Here is a 19,120-nt window from a genome sequence, read left to right on the forward strand (position 1 = left end):
ACAGTACACACACTTGAGGACTAATATCACAGTATGCTTCAAGTTACAGGTACAATTCCGAGGTTAGGATACAGCCAACATGAAGAGACATCCAACCATCTACTGCTGTAATTAACTATCACTGCTGTTAGCCTGTAAAAGAAATTAAATATGATTGAAAAAATATGGATGCTCCTCTTGCATCCAAGGGTACCGCCCTCCGAAATGAGAAGAGATCCCTTAAACATAACCACCACACGCACCCTTCTCTCTTCGTCCAATAAGCTAGTGAAAGGACAAAAGAGGAGAGAAAATACCAGAAGAAAAACAAAGAACAAAACTCTGAAGTTCCCCTTGGTAATTTCCAAAGCGTAAGCGTAAATTTCAAATGAATATAGTCTCGACCTGATGCCAAAGGGCAAAAATATGTAATAAGGGTATATGTATGCACACTGCCACTAACCCTTAACACAAAGTAGAAAGGCAGCTCGCAAGGCTACCACAAAAAGTGGGTTTGTATATTAATTATTAAAGTCAATCAATTATCAACAACAAACAGTGTATGTATACAGGCAGTCCCCGCGTTACGACGGTTCCAGCTTACGACGTTCCGAGGTTTCGACGCTTTTTCTTAAATATTCAATGGAAAAATCCGTCCTGGGTTACGACGCTTGTTCCGAGGTTACAACGCTGACGCTTCCGACGCCTACTATGATAAAAATCCTTTATAGTTTAGTACAGTATATTAATAAAAATAAGTTTCTGGTTAGATTACAAAAAAAATTTTGAGGTTATGATGATTTTCGACACTTTTTATGTCGTATTTTTCTATGTTTTTTAGTGACGCCTCATATGCGGAACTAGTTTCCGAGCGAATGAATACATACTAGCTTGCGGTGCGCAAAGTTTACATATAACAGTCCAAAAGCGCAAATAATGAAAAAATCATTGCTTGTTTCCAGTAATAATAACAAAAAGAAAGTTTCTGGTTAGATTACAATGCAAATTCCAAGTATCCAAAGAGAGACATTATCCAGTAATTTGATCAGAGAGAGAGAGAAGAGAGAGAGAGGAGGAGAGAGAGAGAGAGAGAGAGAGAGAGAGAGCGAGAGAGACGAGAGAGAGAGAAGAGGAGGAGAGAGGCGAGAGGTCTTCCGGCGCTCCGAGTTAAGGACAGAGAAGTGTTCGTTTCGTTAAACGGCCTCTGACTCATGCCAGTAAATGTTTTGTTGATACTAATAATATAAGCCTATTTAAAGATACATTTACTTTAATTAGTCTATATGATATGTAAATAGTAATCAACTGTTCTTGTAGCCCTCAAGATTTGGCAAAATCGAAGTATCCAAAGAGAGACATTATCCAGTACACTGGAACCTTGACATAAGAATTTAATTTGTTCCGTTACCATCGTCGTATATCAAAACAGTTGTATCTCAAAGCATTTTTTCCCATTTAAAATAAAAATAATATGTATATGTATTAATCCGTTCTAGCGGTATGAAACCACACCTAAACACAGCTAAATTACATATAATATACACAATTTATACACAAATAAACGAGTAATAATAACACACACAATGATAAAATGACAATTTGTCGAAAATTGCATTTTTCCTAACTATACAAACCTGAGGTCCTTTAACAATAGGAAGTAGCTAGCGGCAGCTGGAACGGTCGTAAGCTTCGAACAAGGGAGAACGGTAGTTAACTGCTTGTCCGATCGTCGCCGCGCGACTGGGAGGTAAACAAATCACTTTTGCTTTGGCCCATGCAAAATACGCAGAGTGAGGGTGGCATGAGGAGGGACTATATGTTAAAGGACCTCAGGTTTTGTATAGTTAGGAAAAATGCAATTTTCGACAAATTGTCATTTGTTCCGATACGTAATACAAACCCTCGGTCCTTTAACAATAGGAAGACTCACTTCTTGGTGGGAGGAATCTGAGTCTTTTTGATGAACAGACTGTGTTCGTCCATCCCTGGAATGCCTCCCTGGTCGTAAGAGCGAGGGAGGGATCCAAGCCTCTGTCCGATTGATCGGGGTGTGCACCGCAGGATCAATGGTCAGACCTCTGGGCCGAGTACTAAGAGAGAGGCAAGCGTATCTCTTTGTACCAGCATTGTAAGAACTTTTTCCTTTACATGAGCAAAGATGTAAAGTAATGGGTTTGTCTCATGTCGGCATCCACTTTCTCCCCCAACCCTTGTGGAGAAAAGTGGTGGATATTTACTCCTATCTCTAGTTAAAGAGGTAGGATGGAGCTCTGTTGAATAGCTTACCTGCATCTGACTCCCTTCCAGCAAGGTAACGACCGTATCCTCTGCCCACAGGTAGAGGTAGAAAAAGATGGTGAAGAGAAGCCAGTCACTCTCTCATTCACTCATTCATTCTCCCAGTCATACAGGAATCGATGCTGTTCTGCCTGCTCGGGGTGCTGGGTAAGCTTACACAACGTGTTGAGCAGCCACCACAGGTCCCAAGGAAAAAGTATCCAAGGACTTGTGGGCATATCCCGAAGGTAGAAGGACGTGAAGGTGGTCTGGTTGGCCCAGACACCTGCCTTCAGGACCTGCGCCACGGAGAAGTTCTTACGGAACGCTAAGGAGGGTCCGATACCTCTGACTTCGTGGGCTCTCAGACGGAGCGTACGGATGTCGTCGCTACCATCAGCTTCGTACGCTCTCCTGATCACCTCACGCAGCCAGAAAGAAAGCGTGTTCTTGGAGACTTCTTTCTTGGTAACCCCAGTGCTAACGAAGAGGCGTCGACACTCAGGCCTGAGATGTCGAGTTCTCTTCAGATAGCGCCGTAGCGCCCTCACAGGACAAAGCAGCATCTCATCCGCATCATTATCGGTGAAGTCCAGGAGGGAGGGGATCGTGAAAGACTCGAACCTGTCGTCAGGGATCGACGGATTCTGAGTCTTAGCTACGAAGTTCGGGACGAAATCGAGCGTCACAGATCCCCAGCCTCTGGTATGTTTAACATCATAAGAAAGGCCCATGTAGTTCCCCTACTCTCTTCGCCGATGCCAGGGCCAGCAAGAAGAGGGTCTTGAGGGTCAGATCCCTGTCTGATGACGACTCTCGGAGTGGCTCGAAGGGTCTTCGAGTCAAACTCCTAAGTACGAGAGTCACATCCCACGCAGGGGGCCTGAGTTCCCTGGGTGGGCAAGACCTTTCGAAGCTCCTCATTAGCAAGGATATCTCGAACGAATTCGAGATGTCCAGTCCCTCAGTTTTAGGACGAGAGCCAGGGCGGCTCTATATCCCTTAACTGTGGGTACTGAGAGGAGCTTCTCTCGGCGGCAAGAAACACGAGGAAATCCGCTACCTGCTGAAGAGTGGCTCTGAGAGGAGACAGACCCTGTCTACGACACCAACCACAGAAGACGGCCCACTTCCCCTGGTACACAGCTGCAGAGGTCTGTCGGACGTGTCCAGCCATCTCTGTTGCTTCGCTACGAGAAAAACAAGCCTCTCGTTCGCAAGAGATGGTGGATAACAGCCAGCCGTGAAGTTGAAGGGACTGGACTGCCTGGTGGTACCTTTTTTTCGTTCTACGTGTGGCTGGGCTAGAAGGTTGTGCCAAGTGGGTAGCTCTCTCGGTGCGTCCGCAAGAAGAGCCAGCAGGTCCGGATACCAAACGGCTTGTGGTCGTTTGGGAGCCACCAGGATCATTCTGAGATTGGGAGTGACCAGCGCTCGACTGATCACTTTCCGAATCAGACAGAAGGGAGGAAGGCGTAAGCGAAGAGGTTGTCCCAGGGGTGTTGGAGAGCGTCCTCTGCAGCTGCCCATGGGTCCGGCACAGCTGAAAAGAAAACCTGCAGTTTTCTGTTGTGCCGGTGGCGAACAGGTCTACGACCGGTCGCCCCACAGGTTGAAGAGCCTTTCCGCCACGTCTTGGTGTAGAGACCATTCGGTCCCTATCACCTGATCCCGACGGCTGAGCTTGTCTGCTACTACATTCCTCTTGCCTGGAATGTAGCGTGCTGACAGCTCTATCGAGTGAGCCGTGGCCCACTCGTGCACCTGCACCGTCAACTGATGGAGCGGAAGAGACACTAGCCCCCCCTGCTTGTTGACATATGCCACTACTGTGGTGTTGTCGCACATCAACACCACTGAGTGTCCACCAAGCGGTCCTGAAACTCTTGGAGAGCGTTGAACGCCGCCTTGAGTTCCAGGACATTGATGTGAAGGTGCTTTTCGTGATGGTCCCACACACTCCTGCAGTCAGCAACTCCTCCAGGTGTGCGCCCCATCCCTCGGTCGATGCGTCTGAGAACAGAAGCATCTCCGGGGGGGGAGTGCGTATGGGCACTCCCTCTTAAGAGGTTCTTGTCGTCGAGCCACCAGGCTAGGTCCTGCCCCCCTCACCTTGTCCGATAGCCACGGGAAAGTAAGGAGGATCCTTGGCCTGAGACCAACTCTCCCTTAGTCTCCACTGGAGAGACCGCAGGTGAAGACGCCCGTGAGGGACTACTTCTCGAGTGACGACAGATGGCCGATCACGACTTGCCATTGCTGCTGCTGCCTGTTCCTGCCGAGACAGGAACCGGCCGGCTGCCTCCCTGAATTTGCTGATACGCAAGTCTGCGGGAAAGACTTGCCTGCTACCGTGTCTATCAGCATACCCAGGTACTTCATCTTCTGCTTGGGTTCGAGGTCGGACTTCTCGTAGTTTATCACGATCCCCAGATCGCGACAAAACTTGAGAGGAGTCGATCTCTGTCCTGTAGCAACTGCGAGCGGGAGCTCGCCAGGACTAGCCAATCGTCGAGATACCTCAGAAGACGTATCCCGTTCGAATGGGCCCAAGCCGACACCAGAGTGAACACTCGCGTGAACACCTGTGGGGCGGTTGAGAGACCGAAACAAAGTGCCCTGAATTGGTACACCGTCCCGTCGAAGATGACGCGGAGGTACTTTCTGGAGGACTGATGGATGGGTATTTGAAAATACGCGTCCTTCAGGTCCACTGAAAGCATGAAATCGTTCCCCCTGATCGAGTCGAGCACTGAGCGTGCCGACTCCATCGTGAACCGCGTCGTGCGAACGAAGCGGTTCAGGGGAGAGAGGTCTATCACCGGACGCCAGCCCCCAGAGCGCCTCTCCACTAGGAAGAGGCGGCTGTAAAAGCCCGGTGACTGGTCCTCCACGATTTCTACAGCTCGTTTCGCCAGCATGGTCTTGATCTCCTGTCGAAGAGCGTTGTCCTTTGCTGATCCCCGGACATAGGTCTGTAGATGGACCGGTTTGGAGATGAGGGGGGGCCGAGACTCGAAGGGTAGTAGATATCCCTCCCGAAGGACGTCTACTATCCAGTTCTCGGCGCCGTAGCGCTGCCAAGTCGCCCAATGGCTCGCCAGGCATCCCCCCACTTCCGGCAGCAGGTGAGGGGGAACGCCGTCCCTAGCTGTTTCCCTCCTCGTTTCGACTTCTTTCCAGCACCTCCTCGGGGAAAGGAGGGCTGGGAGGAGGGCTGGTTGCGGCCTCCTCTAGCAGAAGTTGAAACAGCTGGAGTCTTCACACGGGGTTTGGACGGTGCAACCGTCTTCGCCGCCGTGGAAGCGCTAGCCAAGCTCTTTGGTTTGGCGCCGCAGTTACTCGAGATTGCCAGAAACCTTCGAGACTGCCTGGTGGACTAAGCGGTCACTCTCGTCAGTGCGCCGCCGTTCCACCGCAGCGTCCACCATCTCTCCAGGAAAGAGAGCTTGGGGAACTCCTAAGAGGTCCATTTCGTAGCCCGAGTGCCGCCTCACGCCCGGCCCCCTTGGTCACTCGGGTAAGGACTGCGTCCCTACGTCGAAAGAACCAAGTTGGCCCACAGGTTAGCAGTCTGATGGGCGAGGTAAGAGATTGCTCTTCCTCCAGACTGGCACAGTCTCCTGAAAGAAGCGTCGTCTTCGAGAGCGAACTCCCAGAGTCGGCCCGCTACTTTGGATATTGTGAGGGACCACAAATCCAACCAGGAAACTGCCTGGAATGCTGCCATAGCGGTAGATTCCAGGGCAAGTGCCTCCGGTGCTGCGAGAACCATAGGTTCTCCGACAGGAGCTGCTGCAGGGACACACCTGGAGTCAGCCTCGCTAACTCCGGGGGGTTAACCTATTTCGGCAGTATCGGGTCTTCCGACGATCCTTCCGCAAGGCCATTATGCAGACGCATCAGCTTAATGACCTCTGCGAAGTTCCTCTGTATCTCAGGCGTTACAGCGTCTTGTGGAGTAGGACCGTCCAGTCCCCTCCAGCAAGAGCATATCCTCGATACTCCTCCTTCAGAAGGAGGAACAGCGACAGACCCCTGACGGTCTGCGCCTCCAACTACTTGCGCGTACGTCTGGTCGGTCCTAAGACCGTGCCTGAGCCGTACGGCGTCATAGCTGGGTCACGAGCGGCGCACCTCTCGTGATCGCTCCTCGGTACCTCGCTCCTCCGGTATAGCCCGAGGAGGTTGAAGGTACGGGAGAGGCAGACCTGACGCTCCCCCCTCGCTCGCTGGCAGGACCAGCGTGCGTGGAGGGCTGCTGCTGATCGTCAACCCGCGTGACGGTCGAGCAGCAGGCCTAGCCTTGCCGCTCGCCTGGGGCGATTGGCTCCGGCTGAGGAACGTCGAGACCGATCTCTAGCATCAGGCGAGCTGCCGCTGGTCACCGTCTCCGCCCGGTCCCATCGGGAGCGGCGGACGGGTGACCTGCTAGGCTCTCTGTCGCGTCGAGACCGGCCAGCGTCCTCTCGGCGCGTCAAACCGCTGGTACCAGCCGTGGCTGGTACCGGCGGCCGTGGGGACTCCTTCCTCGCCTCAACCCGTGGCCGGTCAGCGACCGTCACGTCAGCCCGAGCAGCCAGTTGATCGCTGCGAGAGCGTCCACTGGCCTGGCGAGAGTCTTCTGCTCCGCGCCGCTGTCTTGACGGCGAGCGAGCTCGGGCGTCAAAACTTTGGCTGGACGGTCCTCTTTGGAAGAGCGTCCACTCGGTGCTTCTCGCGAACGAGAAGCGGCCGAGACGGAACCTGGTTTAGCGGCAGAACCGCTAGCACCAGGTGAGGACGCACCAGCCGAGGCTGGTGCACCTCTGGTCCCCGTCGACTTCTTCTTTGCAGAAGAAGCGACGGGCCCCGTTCCCGAAGGAACAGGAGGACCAGCAGAAGAGCTCCCCAGCTCGCCTGTGCGAGCCGGGCCCTTAGAAGATCCCGAAGGAGTCTTCTTAGGGGGGGAGGAGGCACCCTTCTTCTTCTTCGGCTGTTTAGCCTTAGAAGTCGAAGGGGAAGGAGAGGCAGCAGACGACGATGAAGACGACGACGACACCTTCTTCCTCTTCCTCTTCTTCTTCGCCAGGCTCCGCAGAACAGACGTCAGGTCTTCCATCCAGGAGGGAGCCGGGGCAGTTGCCGAAGCAACAGGGCCCGACTGCACCTGTCCGGAAAGACCTGAGACTGTGACAGCACCACCAGCAGCAGGAACAACAGGAACAGGTCCGGGAACAGCAGGAACGGCAGGAACATCTGAAAGAGAATGTGCAGGCCGATCTGAAAGGGAAAAAGTAGCTGGAACGGCAACAGGTACGGCAGGCACGGCAGGTACCACGGGAGAGCCAGGCGTCCTGTCGGCAGTCACCGTCATCCGTGGCACTGGCAGGTCCAGGGGGGTACTCTTTGGGCAGCGGAAGTCCGGGGTCGGCAAAGGAAAAAATCCAGGTGGTGGTGGCACCGTCCTCTTTGGCACGGCAGCAATGGGTTTTTGTACAGCCACCGTGGGTGTCACCGACATTATATGGGGCGTATATACCAGATGCGGTGGCATCTCATATGCTGGTGTCGTTACTGTGGTAGTAGTAGTGGTCACCGCACCATGAGTGACCACCGCCGACCCCGCCAACCGCTGAAGCAACCCCTGGATGCTGGGCACTCCTGCAGTCCCAGCGACTCCCACACTGTCCCAAGTCGTCCTTCGCTGATGGCACACCTGCGGAAGCAACAGTCGGGTTAGTTGGAGGGCTTCCGCGCGCCTGGGGGAAAGAAAGAAAAACCCCCCCCCACCCCCCGAGCGGACGGAAGACCCGAGTACAGCTGTACGTCCGGGTAGCGGGCGCCCTCATCCACACTCGACGGATCGAGAGAGGAAAAGGACTCCGCTACCCCCCCCGCAGGGGAAGGCGCAAAACGTGGGGGCTGGCCGGGGGGCAGGAAAGAGGACGAAGTGTCCGTTACCAAAGGAGTCACTGGACTTTCCGATGACTTCTTGGGCGGCCTAAGTCTCTTCCTGCCCTCGTACAGCACCCACTGCGCTCGGACCAATTCATACATGTGACAACAAGGTTCGTTGCGGGAGCACTCTCGCCCCCGGACAACGAGTACAAACCTCGTGGGGTCCACGTCAACAAATGACCTGAAACCTCCACATCTACGCCCCTCCTCCAGCCCGGGACAACACTCTACGGGCGACTGGAGGGCGCGGCGATATCTCCATTTCTTCCAATTCACTCATTGCAAGATCAATAAGAATTGTAAAAGTACTTACAGTCACTCTGATTTATACAGAAAAGAGGCAAATACTCAAACTCAAAGCAAACGACAAAGCGGGCAGAGCGATGGCGAACACGTCCTTCCCACACACGGCCGAAAGCAAAAGTGATTTGTTTACCTCCCAGTCGCGCGGACGCGCGACGATCGGACAAGCAGTTAACTACCGTTCTCCCCCTTGTTCGAAGCTTACGACCGTTCCAGCTGCCGCTAGCTACTTCCTATTGTTAAAGGACCGAGGGTTTGTATTACGTATCGGAACAAATAACATAGCAATGTGATAAATGATAATAAATGTTAATAAAATCAATTAAAAAAAGAAAGGAATTTTACTTACCACAACGAAAGATGACGTGAGGCCAGCAGGGGGAGGATGTAGGGAAGGGTGGCAGGGAACGATTTGTTCTCTTTTTATTTACGTTATGTAACTCTAAATAACTACGTAATATAACACAAATGAAATAACATTGCTAAACTAATTTTTTATTTATTTTTTTAATCAGTTCATAGTTTAGAAATAATGGTGATGCCTTTGGAAGGTTTTTATAGCTTCCTTCTGCTTGATGATCGTGGATATTGCAGAAGGATTTCGACCATACTCGTTTGCCAAATCAACGATACGAACGCCACGTTCATGCTTTGCTATAATTTCATGTTTTGCTTCCATCGAAATCATTTTCTTGGGGGTTTTTTTTTTTTTTTTTTTTTTATCACCTGCTTTGTCTTTAGCTTTGAGACCCATGGTTAATAATAAAATAGACAAAATAACACGAAAAATAGGCGCAAATACAACGAACTAAACAACGACGTGTTAACATGCAGCACCAACAAACAAACAGACTGAACGCCATTTATCGGTCGCCTATACAACTAACACTCATCGCAAAATTGTATCTAAAATATTTCGTTGTACATCAAAGCTTATATTTTCGCAAATTTTCTGTTGTATCTCAAAACATTCGTATATTAGGGCAATCGTATGTCAAGGTTCCAGTGTAATTTGATCAGAGAGAAAGAGAGAGAGAGACGCCTTGGCAACAATGGTCTTGGGGATTGACGTAACGTTTATTTTCTGAACAGATAGGACAGAGAAGTGTTCGTTTCATTAAACGGCCTCTGACTCATGGCAGGAAATGTTTTGTTGATACTAATATATAAGCCTATTAAGATACGTTTTTTACTGTAATTAGTCTTATATGAATACTAAATAGTAATCAGCTGTTCTTGTAGCCCTCAAGATTTGGCAAAATCACTTCAGGTTGTACATAAAACTTCAAGAATGTAGTGTCACCAGAGGATTACAATAGTTTTTACCTTCAAGAACCAGCATTCTTTTATGAAAATAACTCCAGGTTGTACATAAAACTACAGGAAAACACATGTTTTAGTGTAACCAAATGGATTACAAGATTTCAGGTTTTTATTAACTTTTTATTAGTTTAAGACATATTTCCAAGCGTCGTTCCGGCATACGACGACTTTCGGCTTACGACACGTCTCAAGAACGGAACCCCCGTCATAACCCGGGGACTGCCTGTATATATTAATTCAAGTAATAAAAGAAAGATACAATCAGGAAAATCGTGATTAACGGCTAGTCAGCAAAAGCTCACAAACATAGGCTACGTCTTCATTGGAAGACAGCCGAAAGCAAAGTGGAGTGTTTACATCTGGTCAGGCAGGCCTCTCCACCTACCAGGCAGTAGTTACTGTCTAACTACCTCATTCAAGAATTTAACAGCTGTATTCCAACCTACGCTGAAAGTAATTCCTAATGTAAAGGACTGACGGTTTGTATATCGTGTAGGAACAAATTAATAATGAATCTTGGTCATTTATGTTTTTAACAATATTTTCACTTTCCAATTTTATTGCGTTATCTCTATTTTTATCCACTGTGTTTCCTACTGATAAGTATAACAACAAAATGTGAATAATGTTACTGTATGTTTTACAACTAGCATACAATGAATCTTTGCTAATGGTTTCCACCTTGTTTAAGTCTGTTTTTTCACTATTTCTATACTTACAGTATCATTAAACCTCCCCTTTTTTTGTCTTTCATATCCCTCATATTTTTTATTTTCTTTATAGTTTTACTTAATGCTATTTTGTCTAGTTTCTGGTGTGTTTTATTTACACAAAATATCTTGTTAGCATTGTCTATTACACGGTCTATCTCTACCAACTTCTGTTTATTTGAACATTGTATGTTTTACATAAAAATTTTAAACTGTATTTCTACTTGTTTTGATCTGGGCTTCTTGGTTAATGTATCATTTACGTCTCCGTTTATTATATTCCTCCTATGGCCCCTGCCATGCTTTGCTGAAAATTTGCATTTCTGAACACTTTAACCTTCCTACTACCTAATGTTTACCATCCCTGTTCCTCCTTTCTCTTGTCTTTGAGTGCATGTCTCAATATCTTATCCTGTTCTCTTTCCCTGTAGGATGGGTCTGGTGCTATGAATATTCTGCTGTATCCTAGTTCTTGCTTTCCCTTGAGGGTCTTGGCTTTTCCTATTACTGCCCATTTTTCTCTACAGAAAACTAAACCTGGAGACAAGTAGGCTACTACCTAAAGTGTGCAACAGGGTAATCTAGTACTGGAGCGCTTACAGTTTAGTTGGCCAAGAGTATCATCCGCTAGATAATTGGTGGATGAATACAAACAAGATGGCGTACATATGTATTAGCGCAATTTTTGAAAACGTGCAGTAATAAATTATAGAAAGCCTAAACCAAACGAACCAACCTAACCTGACTTAGGCCGCATGCCCTAACCTGGCCAGGGGGCTTCATCCCCCTGGACCCCCCGCCCTGTATAGTAACAATGATTGGGACCTAACCAAATGAACCAACCTAACCCGACTTATGGCGCGTGGTGACCTAACCAAACGAACCACACTAACCTGACTTAGGGCACAAAAATGTCTTCCTCTTTCACTGGGCTCATTGTTCCCTCTTTGCAGTGTTCATATTGACCACTAAAATCACCTAAAAGGCCACTTTTTAAAAGAAACGAACGTAACACATCAACATCGTCACAGAACTTGATCAAGTCCGAAAAAGTAACCGGGTTAGCAGCGGCAAAAGCAACGTGCGACAGACAGGATGAGGAGTAGACGTATACGTTGACTGTTCTGAATGGTCACGCCTCACGGGTCTTGTAGGTCTTCCAGGTGGAAGGGACTACTTCCTTGACTGAGGGATTATGGGCCGGGCAATAGGTGTTGCATGGCCTGGCCAACTAAACTGTAAACTACCCTTAGTACTAAATAATTCAAATGAGTAAAATACTGAATGGTCAGCCTCTACCGTAGCATGAACACCTTCCTGAAAAACTACTTTAACACGTCCTGTGGTGCTTTTTCTCCCAAGTCACAAATTAAGGCCATAAATTCCAATTTTTGGGAAGGTGGTCGCGCTATGGTAGAGGTGGCGGTAAATCTAAAGAATAACGACGCATGGACTACAAGGAACGTACCTGCGAATATAACATCCATTAGGGATTTGGGCGTCCAATGTATTTCGCCGCGTTTAGTACTGGCCCCTGGGGGTTAATTACAGTCGACCGCCCAAAAATAACGGTAAATTCTTAATAAGCTACCTGAATACTATAGGAAATTGTAATTTCCAAAGAAATTCCCGACGCGGAGTTATTATTAGGGTAAACAACAACAGATGATCCATCGTCATCGCGCTGGCCAGGCCTTATTCACTTGATATTCAATTGGTGAAAAAAGAATACAATTACAACTTTAAGCATAACATTCAAAAGATTGAAGTTTCGTCAACATAATGTGATACATGAAAACCCCATACGAACTAAAATAAGCATGTGAGCTCTTCGTAAAATATGTTTTCAAGACAGTTTTGAAATCCAATATGGCGGCAATCGTGTAGCTGGCTGGTCTAACCACAGACAGTCCACCATCTTTCCCAGCCTTCTCAGCACTCCTTTGAACAATGTTAGCATATACTACCTATATGTAACGTTTATTGATCTTAGCCTACTCAAGATTGCAGTTGTAATCAGCACAATAAAACAATATTTTGTTGCCTATACTATTAGTGAAAGTATGAAACTTTTTATTTCCGGGGACATGGTTTGAACTGAATTCACTTTTACCTTGTAATCGGTGGTTTTATCCTTACTGCCATCACAACTGAAACTCCACAGTGCTTATTTGATTGTAATTATACACATTTTGGTCTTAATTCTCTCCACATTGCACTTGAACCACGTTGCTGACCCTGGTTCCTAAGCACTCACTCCGCAAACACAGTTATGAGCAGCAGACGACACTCTTTATGAGGTGAAAAGCTTTATTCCCTTAACTGTTTACTTTACTCATTATTTACTAGTTTAACTTTACTTCAAAATGTTTATTTAGCCTAGGTTATTCATGTCTATTATCCCTTTTTTGCAGCCAAATTAACCCGGAAAAATTACAGATATTTCTGAAGTACGAGCAGATAACGGCAAAAAGACTCATCGTTGCCAATCTAGTGGAGCTTCACACATACGCTGATGCATTTACAAACTGTTTCCATGAATTCTAGTTGTCATAGTAATGCAATAATGATAAAATTGCTGCAATATGTATATATACTAGCTACTACAAAGAGATACTCTAATTTCACTTAGCCTATTTCCCCTTTAACTTATTTCCCCGGTTTTGTGTAAGTCTTATACCCAGTTTGGAGGGTAAACACATACCACTTGACAACACTGATAAACAATTGAAGAGAGCAAAACAGCACAAAGAATGCCGTAGTCCCCTTGAATACTAGGTATGAATAAGTGCTGGTAAGATGTCGGGGTTACGATTGTTGTGATGAAAGTGCCCCAGCGTCTATGGGTACAAGTGGTGTGCGGATTTAGCACAGGATATGGGAAGTTTGTTGACACAAGCGACTCCACAAACATCGAGATGGCGTTAATCTTCTAAACTTTTTTAATTTATAAAAATTTTGAAAGCGTTTAGGGGTTGCGGGCACTGCGTTGGCAACCCTTATCATTACCCTCTGTTTAAATCTTAAAACATGGCCTTAATTTCTAACTTTGGAGAAAATACCTACTTACCTCAAAAGGAGAGTAGAGGTCTTGAGCTCCTTCTCTCACCACCAACAACTCGTGACTGATGACCATCTCCGGTGTCAGGACGCGTTAAAAGTACTTTTTCAGAGGGTGGCCAGCCATGATAGTCGGTGTGTTGGGCCAGTCCACGGGGTGTTTTACCCTATGCTAAATAAGAAAATTATAAACTACCTTTAACTGTTCAATCTGGATGGCTTGGGGCCAAACCACCGAAGAGCTTTGGTTCTCAAGTGTAGCCCCTAAGACCTACCTAGGCTAGGTACCTACCTAGGTACTAGGCTAGTACTAGTAAATAGTAGGTAGGTACCTAGGTACCTAGTAGCCTAGTTCAGTCAAGCCCTTACCTTTCTCGTATGAAAATCGCTTCTTCTCCTTGAACCCTTGGACAACGGTTACACAGACCACACATAATAATACCAATACCACTGACAAGGGCTTAGGACCCATTACCATCCCGGGTTTGCGACCAATCCAGCAACAAGCCAAGAACTCGACGAAACTGTCACCAAAACACAGATAGCTAGTTCTTATCTTACGGATTGCTGGCTGCCCAAAGTTCTTGACGGACGGACTGACTGGCGTTGTTTATAACGTTTGTTGTGTATTGATTCTCGTATTAATGAATGTCCTTTCAAACTTCAACCCTTCCATCTCGTCTCTTCTTCTGTCACACAAAACATCTTTTTGAATTCACTGATATTCTTTTATTGCAATAATATTATTTTGATAACTTCTAAATCAGATTCCCAGTTCTTGAAATTAAAGTTATTTGTGTCCCTTATCCCCTGAATGAAATCTAAATGACCTAGTGCACCTAAGTAATATGCAAACCTAGACTGGAATGTACTTTGCATTTTCATATATATTTAAATTCAATAAGATATTTTGATATTAGATACCTCTCGTGTATATATGAACAACTGAGAAAAATAGGCATGTGTACCTTAATCATAAGATATCATAATATAGAAAGTTTCGAAATCGAACGTCAGAGACAGTTCAAAAGACAATTAAGTTATGCCAAACCAAATAGTGCTATGTAACAGTGATGGAGTAAGAGTTCATCAGTGAGAAATTAAAGAAATATCTGTTAGAAAATAGTTATGATATGGAGATCGCATAGTTTTAATAGTTCATAAATTGGTTGCAGGTCCACAATAATATCGCATGTGCATATAAAGTCTTTAACGTACAATAAAAGCTTTCGAACCTTGTACTAGGTTCATCTTCAGTCAAGTGAACATAATTTTCACTTGACTGAAGATGAACCTAGCACAAGGTTAGAAAGCTTTTATTATACGTTAATGACTTTATACGCACATGCGATATTATTGTGGACCTGCAACCATTGTCGTCATTTTCGACACAGAAAATTGTACCAAATTCATAAATTGTAATTGAATTGATTCGTAACTAGGCTTGTGTTATCACAAATCGTTGGCTGTATTATGTATAGCATATTCATTAAATGCCTGATAGATTCATTAGTCATAACACTCATTTTAACCATTATTCTAGCTTTAATAGTCGGCCAGTTCATCTCAAGTAATCCCATAGGGGCCACGCCATTTATAAATCTTGTCACTCTATTTAGTAACTTAACAGTTTTTCAAGTTGTATCTTTGGTAAGTTTTGACAGAGTTTAACAGACAGAGTTTAATAAAAACAAGATTCTTGAGATGGTATCTAGCAGAGCGATATCTAGTAACCCTTGCAACATTTTTACTTTACTTTTACTTTTACTTTTAGGGGTTTATTTCTCGCCCTCCATCAGACACTAAGAGTCTGTTCAGGCGGGCCTTGATGTGTGAAAATAATTTCTTTTCAGTTTATATTTTGCTCTGCATCTTTTCAGTATTCGCTAGCATTTGTATTCAGGCTTAATAGTTTTCTGATCACTGTTATAGCACTTTCCAAAGAGATAAGTCTTCAGGTTTTTCTTGAAAGCTGCCACATTTTTGCTATTCTTGACATCAAGTGGAAGGTCGTTGAAGAGTCTCGGTGCAGCATAACAAAAAGTTCTTCCTCCTATTGCATGATTCACACTAATTTCGAATAGTCTATATGGGTCATCGGCATGTCTAACTCTTACAGCAGCGCTAGTAACTTGAGAGTAGGGGACCAAGCAATCACGAAGATATTTAGGCTTATCACTTGTAAGTGCCTTGTAAGTCAACAAACATCTTAAATTCAATTCTAGCCTTAACAGGTAACCAATGTAGATCGATCAGTGCAGGAGTTATTCTCTCCCGAAATTTAATGCCTTTTATCAGTCTAGCCGCCGGTTTGCACATTTTGAAGCTTTCTTAGTAGTGTATTGGGTAATTTATAGTACAGAGAATTGCAATAATCAAGCCTTGATATTACGTGACTCATCACTAAAATTTTTGTACTGCCCTCTGTTAGATATTTTCTAATAAATGCTATGTTTCTCAGGTGATAGTTACACATTTTCACTGTATTCACTATTTGATCCCTCATTGACAAATTACAATCCATCAGTACACCAAATTTTTCACAACAGGCACAATCCTAACATCAGCGTCACCAATTCCTATGCTTTGGAACAACTGGTAATTCTTCAAAGCCACCTTTGTGCCAAAAAACATACACTCAGTTTTATCATCATTTAATTTAAGCCTTTTCCTCCGCATCCATGTTTTTATTTCAGTCATTATCTCATCAATTTTCTTCATTGTATCTTGTATTGTTGAAATTGAAAGGTAAAACTGAGTATCATCTGCATATAGTTTAAAACCCACTTTTTGTTTTTTCAAGATATGTGATAGCTCGATAGTATATATGTTGAACAAGATAGGGCCCAGAACTACCCTGTGGTACAACCTTTCATAAGAATTCTCCTCACTAGATCGGTTTCCAGAAATTTCTACAATAGTCTTCCTGTTCGTTAAATAGCTTCGCAAAAATTCAAGTGCTTCCTCAGTCACTCCAATGGACTTTAAGTCGTCAAGTAAGTACTCGTGCACAACAGTATCGAAGGCAGCACTAAGATCTAACATAATCAAAATTCCACACTTCCCTTCATCAAGAAGACCTATCATATCATTCATTATTGAGCATAAGGTAGTTTCTGTAGAGTGATTAGCTCTATAGGCCGACTGATTTTCCGGGAATCCTCTAACTCATCAATATCGCCCATAATTGCTCACTTATGATTTTTTCAATAAGCTTCGACATGTAAGATAAATTTGAAATGGGCCTATATGAATTTAGTTCGTTTACATCACCTTTTCCTTTGTATATTGGTTTGATCAACGCAGTCTTTTCACAGCTAGGAAAACTGGATTGTGATATACTTAGGTTAATTATATTTAGGTAAATATTATATACAACTTGCTTGTTTGGAGCTTCACTTATTAAACTATTTGGAAAAGGGTCGTTTCCACAATATGTATTCTTCATCTCTCTCATAACCTTTAACAAGTCACGCATATTTATTTCCTTAAATTTTTTTAACTTCTTACCCTCCTTCACTGGCATAACTGACTGTCCTTCTAGCTGATTTTGGGGAAAACCTCTATAAATTTTATCAATTTTTTCATTAAAGAATATAGCAAATTTCTCTGCACAGACATTTTCAGGTAAGACATATTTTTTCTTCAATCCCGTCAAATCATCTAGATTTTTGTGAAATTCCCTCATGTTATTAGTTTTTTTACTTTCGTCGTTGTAGAATTTTCTTTTTGTTTTTTCTAACAGGATGTTATAGTCAAATTTCTGGCCTTCTTATATAGATTTCTGGCTTGTGAGGATTTGGCTCTTATCCATCTACCTTCCATCTTACGTCTATGTCTTTTTGCCTTTAATAGCTCACTATTATACCATCTAACATTTTCGTGTACAACTATTTGTTTGCTCTTTATAGGACACTTGGTATCATACATTTTCCAAAATTGTCATTATATTTTTTGGTATAACACCCAACACATTCTCTATCTACCATATGTTCACATTGTATTGTTCTCACAAAGAAACATTTGCGCTACACTAACTTCAATAAAATTCTCAGCATCAAAATTTTCCCGTTCCCTATATGATCCATTTCTTCAATACTCTGATGCAATTTATATTAACATCGAAAGTGATGAGTTTATGTGTTTTTGAGATCTCAAAGTCTGGTTCAACTTCAAGGTTTCTTATTAGTCAGAATCTCTCCCACATATGACCAAGTCGAGTGTATGACCACCCACTGACGTTGATACCAAAACACTGTTTATTAAATTAAACATCTCAAATACTTCCTTGAGTTCTTTAGCCTTATTATCATTTACATCATCTACCCAACAATTAAAGTCTCCACCAATTAATGTATTTTTAATATCGTCTACCACACCCACAAGAACACTAAATTCTTCAATGAATTTCTTCATATTACTCCCTGGTGGTCTATACAATGATATTATATTCAATACCTTACTGTTCTGTTTCAGTTTTAAATAGATATATTGCAAACGTTTCAAATACTATTTCATTCATGATAGAAACCCATAGAGAAGGTTTTCGACACGAAGACACCTACTCCTCCTCCAGTTTTTATCCTTTCTTGGTACATGGTAGAAATCATGAGTACACGGCGTCATCTCCTGAATCTTTGAGTTATCACTAATATTTCCCTGCAACCAAGTCTCAGTTAATAAGCATAAATCTAATTCCATTTCAATTAATAAGATTTCACAATCTTTAAGGTTTTATTCCCCACCGATTGAATATTATCAAAGACCACACTTAACCAATGGGCTAGACTCCATGATCGGTCCTATTTTTTATCTTGGTAAGCTCCTCCTTGTATACTTTACAGTTTTTCATCATAAGTCCTATGATTCGTATCACTGTAATTCCTCATTGAGCAGTTATATGAACTCTGAGACAAATTGTAGTCCATTAAGACAATCTTATTCATAGACTTTATCAGTATGTAATCAGGAAGAAACTGCTATTAACATTCATCCGAACTTCTTCAAGATCTTTAACTTACTTCTCTCTCTTAGCAACTTAAATTGTTTTTTTTATTATTAATATATTTTTGGGTTACTTTCTGCCATGCAAGAAGTCTTCCAAAAGCTTCGTCAAATATCCTGAAGGATCCTAAATCTTATGGTAGTTAGTGCACAGCTGTACCATATAAGCCGCAAGAAGATAGTGCATGAGATTATATTTCAAACTGGGTAGGGCTTTAAAGGAAAAGTTACAACTTGCATTGCAATAACAAGATTCTAAACGATAAATCAAGATAGCTATCTCCTCGAATAATGTAAGTTAGAACCCCGTTCCAGAGTATCTGGACCGTGGTTAACAAACCTATCTATAGTTATATTTAACTTCGTTTCCTTTTATATCCCGGATTCTTTCGACAGCTTGCTATTCTCGCACTGTTGTTCCGTGATTATATCCTGATCTCATCTTCCATTAGCTTCAGTTTTAATACTCTTCGTTAATATGCTTCGTGATTTATTTTTTCTTATATACGGTTGCACCACATTAC

General features: G+C 44.2%; 1 protein-coding gene across 1 annotated transcript in view; it reads right to left on the reverse strand.

Moving 5' to 3' along the window:
* Window positions 1-14,147, reverse strand: part of LOC135215773 (JNK1/MAPK8-associated membrane protein-like) — a 120,917-nt gene extending 106,770 nt beyond the window's left edge. The window contains exon 1 of the mRNA XM_064250727.1: window positions 13,962-14,147. Within this exon, the coding sequence (XP_064106797.1) occupies window positions 13,962-14,070 (109 nt within the window). The 5' untranslated portion in view covers window positions 14,071-14,147. The remainder of the gene's footprint in view (window positions 1-13,961) is intronic.
* Between the last annotated feature and the right edge of the window lie 4,973 nt (window positions 14,148-19,120).

Source organism: Macrobrachium nipponense, chromosome 19 (assembly GCF_015104395.2).
Source record: "Macrobrachium nipponense isolate FS-2020 chromosome 19, ASM1510439v2, whole genome shotgun sequence".
In the NCBI taxonomy this organism is placed as follows: domain Eukaryota; kingdom Metazoa; phylum Arthropoda; class Malacostraca; order Decapoda; family Palaemonidae; genus Macrobrachium; species Macrobrachium nipponense.